Source organism: Pongo pygmaeus, chromosome 1, assembly GCF_028885625.2.
Source record: "Pongo pygmaeus isolate AG05252 chromosome 1, NHGRI_mPonPyg2-v2.0_pri, whole genome shotgun sequence".
Taxonomy (NCBI): Eukaryota; Metazoa; Chordata; class Mammalia; order Primates; family Hominidae; genus Pongo; species Pongo pygmaeus.
Window position 1 is genome coordinate 195,452,977 of NC_072373.2, and position 13,539 is coordinate 195,466,515.

At 41.0% G+C, this 13,539-nt stretch overlaps 1 protein-coding gene across 6 annotated transcripts in view; it reads right to left on the reverse strand.

Annotated features, from left to right (window-relative positions):
* Nucleotides 1–13,150, reverse strand: part of ZMYM4 (zinc finger MYM-type containing 4) — a 155,338-nt gene extending 142,188 nt beyond the window's left edge. For 3 of the 6 annotated variants that reach the window (XM_054496427.2, XM_054496398.2, XM_063666005.1), the window contains exon 1: nt 12,726–12,852. Coding sequence is in view for 2 of the 6 variants with exons in the window: in XM_054496381.2 (XP_054352356.1) it covers nt 12,717–12,764 (48 nt within the window). In the remaining 4 variants the exon portion in view is untranslated. Of the gene's footprint in view, nt 1–12,716 lie in introns of all 6 variants that reach the window. The other 3 variants (XM_054496387.2, XM_063665995.1, XM_054496381.2) reach the window with 3 other exon arrangements.
* Between the last annotated feature and the right edge of the window lie 389 nt (nt 13,151–13,539).

Sequence of the window (13,539 nt, forward strand, 5' to 3'; positions counted from 1 at the left end):
ACGTGTAGAGTTTCTATTGTGGGTGAAATAAATAACGATAATGATTGTACAATATTGTTTATGTACTTAATGCCACTGAATTATACACTTAAAGTTGCTAAAATGGTAAATGTTATATTATATATATATTTATTATATGATTTGCTTTTTGACAAGTTATAATTGCACAAAATTAAGGAGGTATACAGTGGTGTTTTGATACACAGGTATGTATACAGTGTGGAATGACTGAATCAAACAAATTAGCATATCCATCACCTTAAATACTTATTTACACCACCTAACTACAACTTTCTACGCTTGGACCAATATCTTCCTGTCCCTCCCTTCCATCCCCCATGCTCTGGTAACTATAATTCTACTCTCTGCTTCTATGAGTTCTATTGTTTTAGATTCCACATTAAGTGACAAGATGCAGTTTTTGTCTTCCTGTGGCTGGCTTACTGCACTTTGTTATGTACATTTTAACACATTTTTTTAAACTTAAGGTAATTTTTTTTTTTTTTTGAGATGGAGTCTCGCTCTGTCACCCAGGCTGGAGTGCAGTGGCATGATCTTGGCTCACTGCAACCTCCGCCTCCTGGGTTCAAGTGATTCTCCTGCCTCAGCCTCCCGAGTAGCTGGGATTACAGGCATGTGCCACCACACCTGGCTAATTTTTTGTATTTTTAGTAGAGACAGGGTTTCACCGTGTTAGCCAGGATGGTCTCGATCTCCTGACCTCGTGTTCCGCCCGCATTGGCCTCTCAATGTGCTGGGATTACATGTGTGAGCCATTGCACCCGACCGGTAATTTTTTAAATATAAAAAAATCAATTTTTAAAAAGGATTGAGGTGCCGATCTTGAAGACCATGTTGTGGGTTAAATTGTGGTCCCCAAGAGATATGTCCACCCAGATCCTCAGAATATGACTTTATTTGGAATAAAGTTCTTTGCTGGTGTAGTTAATGTAAGGGTCTTGAAATGACATCATCCTGAATTAGAGTGAGCCCTAAATCCAATGAAAAGTGTCCTTAGAAGAGACAGAAATGAAGACAAGAGAGACAAAGAGATAATGCCATGTAAAGACAGAGGCAAAGACTGGAGTAATCTACCACAAATTAAGGAACACATGGGACCACCAGAGGCTCAAAGAGAGGAGGAAGAATTCTTCCCTAAAGGCTTCAGACAAAGCATGGCCTTGCCAACATCCTGATTTCAAACTTTTAGCCTCCAGAACTGTGAGATGATAAATTTCTGTAATTTTAAACCACCAAGTTTGTGGTAATTTCTTATGGCAAACCTAGGAAACTAATTCAGATTTTAGTACATGGAAGTGGAGTGCTGCTTTAATATCTAAAAATGTGAAGGTGGGCCAGGCATGATGGCTTATGCCTGTAGTCCCAACACTTTGGGAGGCCGAGGTGTGAGGACTGCTTGAGCTCATGAGTTGAAGATCAGCCTGTGCAACATGGTAAAACACCATCTCTATTAAAAAACTTTTAAACAAAGAAAGAAGAGAGAAAGAGGGAGAGAGAGCAAGAGAGAGAGAAAGAGAGAGAAAGAAAGAAATAGAGAGAGAAAGAGAAAGAAAGGGAAAGGAAGGGAAAGGAAGGGAAGGAAGGGAAGGGAAGGGAAGCGGAGAAGAGAGGAAGGGACGAAGGGAAGAAGGAAGAAAGAAACAGGGAGAGAAAGAAGAAAGAGAGAGAGATAAAGAAAGAAAAGAAAGAAAGAAAAAGAGAGAAAAAAAAAGGAAAGGTGGCTTTGAAATTGGGTAATGGGCTGAAAGAGTTTTGAGATGCATGATTTTAAAAAAGTACAGACTGCCTTAAAGACATGGTGGTAGAAATACTGATGTCAAAGGCAATTCTGGTTAGGGTTTAGAAGGATGTGATGAGCAACTAAGAGAAAGCTTCTGTAGTCTTAGAGAATACATACACAGAATCGTGAACATTTTGGTTCATATCAATATTTTGGTTAAGGATGCTTCTGTTGCTGTCTCAGAAGTAAATAAAGAATATGTGACTGGTAACTGGAAGAAAGGTGATCTATGTTATAAAGTGGCTGAACTATGTTCTACTGTGGGATAGAAAGGAGAATCTGGAAGCCATTAACTTGAATATTTAGCCTAGGAGATTTCCAAGCAAAATGCTGAAGGTACAGCTTGGTTCCTCCTTGGTGTTTATAGTAAAATACAAGAGGAAAGAGATAAATTGAAGAAGGAACTTTAAGCAAAAGGAAACAATGATTAACTGGGAGGTTCTCAGATTATTCAGAATACAAAGGATGCAGAAATTAGGAAATTCACTGTTAGAAAAGTGTTCTAGAGAGCAGGCCACGTGGCTGGACAACCATATGCTGAAGATACTAGCAGTGTGACTCATGGATCCAATCAATCATCTCAACAGAAACGAGGAATGGAGATGGGGTTATCAGTAAGGAGCTGTGAAGAATCCTCTCGTCTAATGATATGGATCCCCTTGATATGTAAGGAGACTGACAAGGTTTTAAAGAATATCATACCAACAAAAATGCTGTAAGCCTGTACTGAAAGGAACAGAGATGGGACAAAATTTTTTAACGTGTCTTACTTCTGGGATTTTATAGGCAAGAAATGGGCTAATACAGTTACTCAACTACAAACATGTGCACCTCTTCAGGGAAAAGTAAAAATGACTGAAGGCAAGCAGCATAGCGGGGGTTGGGGGTGGGGGAGAAACAGGCCCACACCAGCTGCAGACAGAGCCTCCATGGGCCCAGAGGGCAGAGGATCAAGCCACAGAGGATTATTCTCAGGCCCTTAAACCTAGAGAAATTTGTCCTGCTGAGTTTTGAACTTGCTTGAAACCGGAGATCCTGTATTCTTTCCATTTTCTTCCTTTTGAATGGGAATGTCTATCTTACAACTGTCTCATCCTCTCATCATTGTATTTTGTAAGCAGATAAGTTGTTTTCCAGTTTCACAGGTCCACAGATGGAGAATTTTATCCCAAATGAATCATGCCGAGTCCATACTCTTACCTAATTTAGACGATTTAGACAATGAGATTTCAAACTTTTTGAGGTTATAATATTTGGAAATTTTGGACTTAAGAGTTCATGCTGTAGCTGGGCACGGTGGCTCACGCCTGTAATCCCAGCACTTTGGGAGGCCGAGGCAGGCAGATCACGAGGTCAGGAGACGGAGCCCATCCTAACATAGTGAAATCCCATCTCCACTAAAAATACAAAAAATTAGCCAGGCATGGCGGCACGCTCCTGTAGTCCCAGCTACTTGGGAGACTGAGGCAGGAAAATGGCTTGAACCCAGGAGGCAGAGGTTGCAGTAGCCGAGATTCTGCCACTGCACTCCAGCCTGGGCGAGAGAGTGAAACTCCGTCTAAAAAAAAAAAACACAGTTCATGCTGTAATAACAGGTCGAGACTTTTGAGGATGTTGGGATGAGGTGAATTTATTTTGCATATGGGATGTAAATGAAGTTTTAGGGGTCAAAAAAAGAACTGTAGTGGATTAAACTGTGGCTCCCAAAAGTTATGTCCACCCAGAACCACAGTATGTGAGCAGACTAGATCTTTGGAGAGGTAATTATGGTAAGGATCTTGAGATGAGAACATCCAGGAATAAGGTAGACCCTAAGAGACAGAAAAGAAGATGCAGAAAGAAGACCATGGGAAGATGAAGGCAAAGACAGGAGTTTTGCCGCCACAAGTCAAGGAATACCAACCAAGCCACAAGAAGATAGAAGAGACAAGCAAAGATTCTTCCCTAGAGCCTTGATTTTGGACTTCTAGCCTCCAAAACTGTGAGATAATTTCTGATGTTTTAAGCTACCAAGTATGTAGCAGTTTCTTCGCAGCCTTAGGAAACTAATTTAAGAGACCACCAATCATCAAAGGTACAACAAATTGAACACCAAAAGTAATGACTATGATAAATTAGAATGTATCACATATGGTAAAACTCATGAGTTCATAAGGATATTCCCTCCGAAACCTCACCTTTGGGAGTTGTGAGGGCGGGCATCAATTCATTTTTCTGAAAATTATTGATAAAGGGGAAAAAAATAAGCATTTATCCTGCTTTTTCTTTACAAACCATATTACAAGGTAACCAAATAATTGATGAGGGAATTCTTTATGAAAGAATTCCAGTTAATAAATACAAAAGAAATGACCAAAAAAAAATCACTCTTCTAATGAAATAATGGATATAGGCAAGAATTATCATTGGCTGATAAATCCATTAAATGAAAAGTTAAAAATAAATTACGTTTGGATCCCACTGACAGAACCTAAACCAAATGATGCATTTAGTATCACTAAAAGTAGAACCACCACTTATGTTACCTCCTAGAATGATCCAACAAGAATTCACAGCCCCATCTAATGGAGTGACTATAAATCCTAATTTGTCTAGAACAATTCCAGTTTAAACTTTTCCTTCTGTGTAATCATTATAGCATCCCCTTTCATTCTCAAAATTGTCTGATTGCAAATAAATTATATAACCATTCTTTATAAATATTTCTTGCCAAAGAAACTGAACCTAAACTCATCAAGCTCTACCAACTAGGGCTCTCAATCTTGGCTACAGACCGAAATCACTTGGTAAATTTTTAAAAATATTGATGATGACATTTTACCTCATGGGCTCTGATTAATTTATCGGAGATGTGGCCTAGGGATCAGGATAACTAAAAGCTCTCCAGATAATTCTAAAGTTTCAGCCAAAGTTCAGAACCACTGCTCTGTATTTAACTACTAATTTGCGGGAAATATGAGGGGTAAAGGAACATGTTAAATACCATAACAAGGATTCAATCAGCCGAATCCAAAATGTGGAAAATTATCCTGGAACAATAACCTATTTTTTTCAACAAGTAAATAGCATGGGAAAGGAGCACAGGGGGTATGAGTTAAGAAAGGGGATTATTGGCTGGGCGCAGTGGCTCATGCCTGTAATCCCAGCACTTTGGGAGGCGGAGGCGGGTGGATCACTTGAAGTCAGGAGCCTGAGACCAGCTTGGCCAACATGGCGAAACCCTGTCGCTACTAAAAACACAAAATAAGCCAAGCCTGGTGGTGCATGCCTATAATCCCAGCTACTCGGGAGGCTGAAGCAGGAAAATCGCTTGAACCCAGGAGACAGAGGATGCAATGAGCCAAGATCGTGCCACTGCATTCCAGCCTGGGCAACAAGGGCAAAACTCCATTTCAAAAAGAAAAAAAGGGGGGGGGGGATAATTAAGGTTAAGAAAAACTTAAGAAACATATAAACTAAATGAAATGTGTAACTCTTAGTTGGATGATTTAAACAAATCAAGTGTAAAAAGACACTTAAAGAATAAGAGAAGTCTGAACACAGACTGGATTAAGGAACTCTTGTTAGGTGTAACAGTATTGTGGTTGTGCTTGTTAAAAATTCTTATCTGTTAGAAATACACACGGAAGTATTTATAGATTAAATGATGTGATGTGAGTTATTTCTTTGAAATTATTTCAACTATGGAAAAAAAGGAAGGAAGGAGGAAGGAAAGGAAAGGAGGGAAGAAAGGAGGGAGGGAAGGAGCGAGGGAGGGACAGACAGAAATGAGCAGTTAGATGAGACAGGAATGGTAGATTAATTTTTGGCTTATAAATGTATAATACGCATGTCAGTATTAAAATACTTACATTTGTAAGATATATTGGGAAGTGTAAAGAAAGAAAAACACATATGATTCTTGATATGTGCTGGGTTCTCAAAGAACTGACAGTGCTGGGTTCTATACGCTGGATAGACCAAAACAAAACAAAAAAAAGGACTATCTTTGGTCAAAGACAGCTAATTAAAGCTTCTAGGAGGCCAGAAAGATGATATGAATGAAATTAAAATAACAATATAAATATTTCCTAAGTACAAGAAAGTGGGTATAGGTATGAGAAGGTTGGATAAGAACTATTACTACCCCAAAATTGCTAAATTCCAGAGATTATACCACAAACTGACTTTGAAAAACCCATGCTCTTACTAATGGCTAAGCCACATAAAAGTGTCATTTTTTTTTTAAGTCAAATGGTCAAGTATTAGCAATTTTGTTGGGTTGAATACAGTACATTTATACAATACCTGCCTTTCTCCTTTGCTAAAGTAACTACATACAGTTAGCTCATAGTAAAATAATCAGAATTTTTAAGGGAAATATCACTCTTCTTTAAATAGTGGCTGTTCTCCTAATACAGAATTCAAAAATACCTCTTAAGTATCCATAGAAACTGCAATTTTATATTTATCTACTTACATATTCTTTAGTAAGAAAACCTTTCTGGCAAGGCGCGGTGGCTCACGCCTGTAATCCCAGCACTTTGGGAGGCTGAGGCGGGAGGATCATGGGGTCAGGAGTTCAAGACCAGCCTGGCCAACATGGTGAAACACTGTCTAAAAATACAAAAATTAGCTGGGCGTTGTGGTGCACGCCTGTAATCCTAGCTACTTGGGAGACTGAGGCAGGAGAATTGCTTGAACCCAGGAGGTGGAGGTTGTAGTGAGCTGAGATCGCGCCACTGTACTCCAGCCTAGGCGACACAGCAAGACTCTGTCTCAAAAAAAAAAAAAAAAGAAAAGAAAAAAGAAAATCTTTCCATTGTCAAAAAAAAGTATAAACATAATCTTTAAAGTAAATCACAGCTTCAAAATATTTAGTGTATATTTTCTAAAAAATAAATGTGAGCTGTGAATACATATTTTAAGATGATCTCAAACAAAAATGTATTTCTTAGGGAACAAATTAACTTAATGATTCCTGAGAAGTAATTTACATCAACTTTGGATATAATTCAAATTATTCTAACATCCATACATTCCAGATAAAGAATTATGTGCTTTATTTTACAAATAAGAATATAAACACTAACCATAATATTTCTGGATAAACAAAAGTTCTAACCTATATGATCGAACAGGACCAGTTCGAGTAATAATTGATCCTGATTTAGCCATCATATCTCCAGCAAATCTCTCTGTGCCTTAATTTCCTAATTTATAAAATGGGACAATAATTGTGGTTGAAAAATATATCACATGTAGAATACTTAGAAAAATGACTGGCACTTAAGGGTTTATAAATACCAAGTATTATCATTATTTACAGATGTCTCTGCTTATTACAAGATGGGAAAAACCAGCGTGTGAAAACAACTCAGAATCATTCTCAGTATTAGAATGGCCTCTCCTTTTTTTTTTTTTTTTTTTTTTAAAAAAAGACAGTGTCTCTCTTGCTCTGTCACCCAGGCTGGAGTGCAGTGGCACAATCATAGTTCAATGCAATCTCAAAATCCTAGGCTCAAGCAATCCTCCCACCTCAGTCTCGTGAGTAGCTAAGACTACAAGCACATGCTACTAAACCTCGGGTAATTTTTTTAATTTATTGTAGAGATGGGGTCTTGCTATGTTGCCCAGGATGGTCTCAAACTCCTGACCTCATGCCATCCTCCTGCCTCGGCCTCCCAAAGTGCTAGGATTACAAGCATGAACCACTGTACCCAGCCACAAGTATTATTATTTACAGATGCCTCTGTGTGTTACAAGATGGGAAGCAGTGTGAAAACAACGCAGAATCACTGTATTTGAATGGCCTCTTCAAATGGTCTCTAAACAAAGAGTCAATACTTTCTTAAAACAAATTATTCACATTGCATACATACAAACTGCAAATATTTTAATGATATGTACCACCATGTTTTTAAGTAATACATTTAGCAAAAAGACAGAAAAGAGAAAAAGTTCATTAAGGAATTAAGAGGGATCAATCTTTTGCAATTATTTTATTATAAAATATTAAAATAACAGAAATTCAAAATAAAACTTCTCCATATCCCATCACATCATGAAGTCAATGCTTTCATTTATTCGTATTTTCTACTGTCTATATGTGTGTTCAATTTTCACACATTTATATATTAATAGATAACATTTTATAGTCTACATTTTCACTTAGCATTATACCATCAATACTTTTTCCACTTTGTGAAATTTGCACCCTTATACTCTCTTTCGTTTCTCCTCCCTACCCACTGAAGGTAATCAATGGTAATATCCTGACCTGTGTCCTCCACAATTTTCTCTAAGTTTATACATATACAAGCATATATAGACACAAATGTGGGGAGGCAGGAAAGGTCGTTTTGTTCTGTTTTTCACAAAAAATGGAAGCATACTACTTATACATATGCTTTCTCTCTTTTTTAAGCATACCAGATATATACATCTCAAATTTAATATACAGATAATTTTAAGTATGAAAATGAATACAATTTACTAGACCAGGTAATATTTACATTTACAAAAGTTATTATTTTGTATGTAAACTTTGAAAAGACAAGGATTTTACAACAAAATATGGCCACCCGATTTAGTCAGACCTCATACTTCATAACATACTGGTTATTATAATAGCCATGCATAAATAATTCAATCATTTATAATAAGCCTACCTAATGAGTCTTAAAAGCTATTTGAGAAAACAAAAATTTTATCATCTAAAAAAATTAAATAATATGCCAACTTTAAAGTGTGTGTGTGTGTATGTATTTGTGTGGGTGTGATGCTTGCTATAACGCCTTCATGAACAGGCACTAGGATATGAACTTAATTCTCTCTATACCAGAGATGATAGATGAATATAGCGCTGATCCACCCACATACTCAGCTCCCCCATGTTCACAAATTCAGAGACTAGCATCCTAGCATATTCTGAACACAAGTGTTCCAACTGCCCACAAATATAAAAACAAGACATCAGGCAGGCTACCTAGAATTTAAGGTTGTTAACCCAATGGTCTTAAAATGCAGTCAACGGCTGGGCGTGGTGGCTCACGCCTGTAATCCCAGCACTTTGGGAGGCCGAGGCGGGCGGATCACGAGGTCAGGAGATCGAGACCATCCTGGCTAACAAGGTGAAACCCCGTCTCTACTAAAAATACAGAAACAAAAAATTAGCCGGGCATGGTGGTGGGAGCCTGTAGTCCCAGCTACTCGGGAGGCTGAGGCGAAGGAATGGCGTGAACCTGGGAGGCGGAGCTTGCAGTGAGCTGAGATAGCGCCACTGCACTCCAGCCTGGGCGACAGAGCAAGACTCCGTCTCAAAAACAACAACAAAAAATGCAATCATCTGCCCATCTAACCATAATCCAGAACAATCAGAAGATCCGTAAATCTGGATCCATAGGAGAGAACTTTGGGGAGTAAAGGACGCTATGAAAGATTTACAGAGCCCCTCAAAATTACAAAGCAGAGAACTTGGTACTCAACCCATAGAGCCTCTGCTGTACTAGGTAAGCTATTCTTACAAAAATAAGTCAGCAAGTCTTTTGAGTTCCTATTGTGTAGAGGTCACAAGATGTCCAGACGCAAAAAGCAATGAAATAGATACTATGTTAAAGGAGTTCACAATTTATCAAGAGAGCCAGCATATATTATCCTAAATGACCCTAAGTAACAAAGCACAATGCCTAGCATGTAGCTTATGAAATAGCACAGGTGCTTAGCAACTTTTCTGTGACATGATTACAAAGGTCAAAAGCAGTAAGCATCATTAAGTACAATACCATGTCATCAATGCAATTTCAGATTTAATAGCCTCAAGTTACTAAGTCTATGTGGATAGTTTGTTTCAACTCCCTCAAGGCAGTCAATTTCCAAAGACATGGTACTGCATAGTCCCCATTAATCGGCTTGGAGTATACATATGGAATCCACATGTAATTTGGCACACACCAAAAAAAAGTGGAAAAAGTACTTATACCATTTAAGACAATCATACTGAACATTCTAATGAAATATCAAAAACAAAATGAATTATAGATCAAAAATATTACTTATGTATTATTTTTACTTTTTCTAGAGAGGGGGTTTCCCTCTGTCACCCAGGCTGGAGTGCAGTGGCAATATCATAGCTCACTGAAACCTCCACCGCCTGGGCTCAAGCGATGCTCCCACCTCAACCTGTGAATAGCGAGGACTAGAAGCATGTGCCACCACACCATTAATTCGAAAAATTAATGAATGTAACCTTCCTCTGTGATGAAACTGGCAAAATAATGGGGGAAACCTATACAAGTGCTGCGTATGTTATAGGTCGTTAAAAATAAAATTAAGTTTTGGGCCAGGCCTGGTAGCTCACACCTGTAACCCCAGCACTTTGGGAAGCCAAGGTGGGCTGATCACCAGATGTCAGGAGTTCGAGACCAGCCTGGCCAACATGGCAAAATCCCATCTTTACTAAAAATACAAAAATTAGCCAGGCCTGGTGGTGCTTGCCTGTAATCCCAGCTACTCGGGAGGCTGAAGCAGGAGAATTAATTGAACCCGGGAGGCGGAGGTTGCAATGAGCCGAGATTGCGCCACTGCACTCCAGCCTGGGCAACAGAGCAAGACTCCGTCTCAAAAATAATAATAATAATAAAGTTTTTACTGCTACCACTGTGGTATCTTTTTTTCTTTTCCAGCATTCCTTTAGCAGAAGATTCACAAGACCAGTAACATCTTTTAAGTGTACGACAAGAGATAGAATATATTTAAAATCTAGTTGAATTTGTTGTCAACGTGCATCGTTTTCTAGAATATGCTAGAACATCCTAGCAAAGAAGGTGAATGACAACATTCACAGCAACTGGATGCAGAAATCTCCCTGAATTAACATTACATATCTTAAGTAATTTACCCTGTATATTTTCATTGGTGGACTTATATGCCATATGCCTTCATCCAAGCACAGTAAGGATCCAGTTCAAAACTGAACACAACTTGAAAATTTTTAAATTTCAAAACACATGCATTCCATACCCAACATTTATACTTACAAAACTATTTGGACATACCATCATACAGCTTAACTTGCTCTATGACTAATTATTGCATAGGTGAATCCAACATTTTGTAAACTTATCAACGGTAAAAATTTATTGTTCAAAACACTACAATGAAATGCATTAAAATAACATGACTGATGAACAGAAAGAGGGATAGAGGGGTAAATATATGATAAAACAAGTGGAATGCAATCTTTTTTTTTTGGAGGGGGTTTTGAGGCAGTGTCTCCCTCTGTCACCTAGGCTAGAATGCAGTAGCATGATCTCAGCTCACTGCTACCACCGCCTCCCTGCTACCACCGCCTCCCGGGTTCAAGCGAGTCCCCTGCCTCCGCCTCCCGAATAGCTGGGATTACAGGCACCCGCCACCACGCTGGGTTAATTTTTTGTATTTTCAGTAGAGACGGGGTTTCACCATGTTGGCCAGGCTGGTCTCGAACTCCTGGCCTCAAGTGATCCTGCCGCCTCGGCCTCGCAAAAGTGCTGGGATTACAGGCGTGAGCCGCCGCGCATGTCCAGAATGCAATGTTAACAGTAGGATCTAGGCGGCTGGGTGTATGGCTGCTCCCCGTAAGTTTTATAATATTGCCGGATAGTTCAAAATATTTTCCTAACAAATTGTTGGAAAAAATAATACTTGACAGTTCTTTGGTCATTTACAATTTAAGCTTTTAAGGAGAGAAACACAGATTAAAGAAGCTCCTCTGTGGCATCCCACACAGGCACTATAGTTGGGACAAACCTGGATTCAAATCCTACCTCAACCTTGCAACTAGCTGTGTGATCTAAGTAAATTACTTAAGCCCTCAGCATCTAAATTTCCTCATCTGCAAATAGGTTCTATGTGGGGTTACTATGAAGTTAAATTCTTCACATAAAGGTCTTAGCTCAGTGCCAGGCACATAGTAAGCCCTCAAAACACCAGCTGTAGCATCATTATGAGATTACTAATTTTACGCTAAGCTGAAAGGGCATTCTTCATAAAGTAGTAATTTTTTGCCCTTTTGCTAATTGATCGTTTCTGAAACCATTCCCAAAAGGAAGACTCCTAAAAGGAAACTTACTTCTTATCATGCTAAGCGGGGAGGAAGTAAAAGAAAAGTGAGGGATATTGCTCAATCGATAGTACAGTATTGTTCGCCATCTGAAAAAAACCACTCAGAATTAAATAAGAAAAGTTTCCAGACAAACTTTATAAGGTATTCAAACAACTTCTATGTAGAATTGGCTTCACCTCTGCAGGTCGATTGGGTACATCCCTGTTACGAGAAAACTTGTCGTATTCTTCCAAGTCCCTAATTGCGAGTAAGAGGCTAGGCTAGAACATGACATTCATAGCAGCCAAAATCTTTCTCCTAAATCAGGACATGCCAACGATCCCACTTCTTCACAGGTAAGACCACCACCCCGACTTTGGTCTAGATAACGGCTATGGGGGGAGGGGAAAGGAGGCAGGAAAATGAATTCGCGATAGTGTTACTGAAGAACCCTCCGGTTATTTTTCCTGAGACCCCTCCACGACTTATTCCCGCCACCACCACCCCCACCTGACCTCTCCCCAGTTAAAACTTCCAGACTCTGATGTACTAAAGATGCACTTAAGAATCTGACACCTCCCCTCCCTGGGCCCAGATATCCCACCCCACTGCTGGGGAAGGTGGGGGGGAGGAAGGCAAACAACGGCCCCCTCCCCTCCCCCTCACCCAGCAGCAAATCTTTGTCCCACCTGCCGAGGGACCGCTCGCCAGCGCGCTCCGGACCCAAGGCTGCCTCAGACCTGCCCGCAACCTTGTCCTAACGGGCCTCGGCGACCCCTCCACGAACCTGAGTATGGCCCATTCCCGGCCCCGGGCCGCGCCCCGCCCCCCGCCGCCCGAGTTCTGCCTCACCTCACCTACCCTCTTTTGGGGGCCGGACTCCACCTCTCTCTCCGCCATGTTGGGCCCCGCTCGGAACCGCTGCGGCTCCCCGCGCGGTGGCGGCGGTACCTCTCGGCCCCCCGGCCCCCGCCCACACTGCAGGCACGGCCGCCTCGCGGCAGCTTCCCCGGACCCAGCCGGGCCTTGCGCCGAGAGTGGGGAGGGGGCGGATGCCGCGCGCCAGGCCGCAGCTTCTGAGATCCCACGGGTCCGCGCGTGGGCGGGAGGGCCTGTCCGGGGACGGCGGGGGCGGGGGCCGGGACTCGGGGGGTTAATGGCCTCCAAGGGGCCCCGTGAGTAGGATTATTTTCTCTCAGAGAAATTCCTCCGCCTGCGGTTTCTTAAAGGGATCACCAAATCAGCCCCTTGCGCGCGCCCCTGATGCGCAGGCGCACCCTAAGTCCCTCCTTCCTTTCCCACCAAGCCCCCGGTCCTGAGCGTGCGCGGTAAGTGGCCCTGGGTAGGCCAAATCCTGCAAGTCTCTTTGCTGCCAGCAGCTGCTCCCACCACTCAACTATGGCCGCTCCCTTAAAGGGACCATGACGCAGGGATGAAGGAGAAATGAAAGAAATTACTGGAAAGACAATCTGGAGAATTGGGTGCAATGTCAGTGAGGGGTCCACATCACCATCTTACACCTGACTACATTGGTACCATTGAAAAGGGAAAGTCATGGTGAGCTGAAGTTCTCAGTGGACCTCTGAACATGAAGAATCCCAAACCAATGAGGGAACAAGACATCATCTCAAGGAAAACCAACTTTCCTCCCTTTCGACCGCCTGTTCTGAAGCAC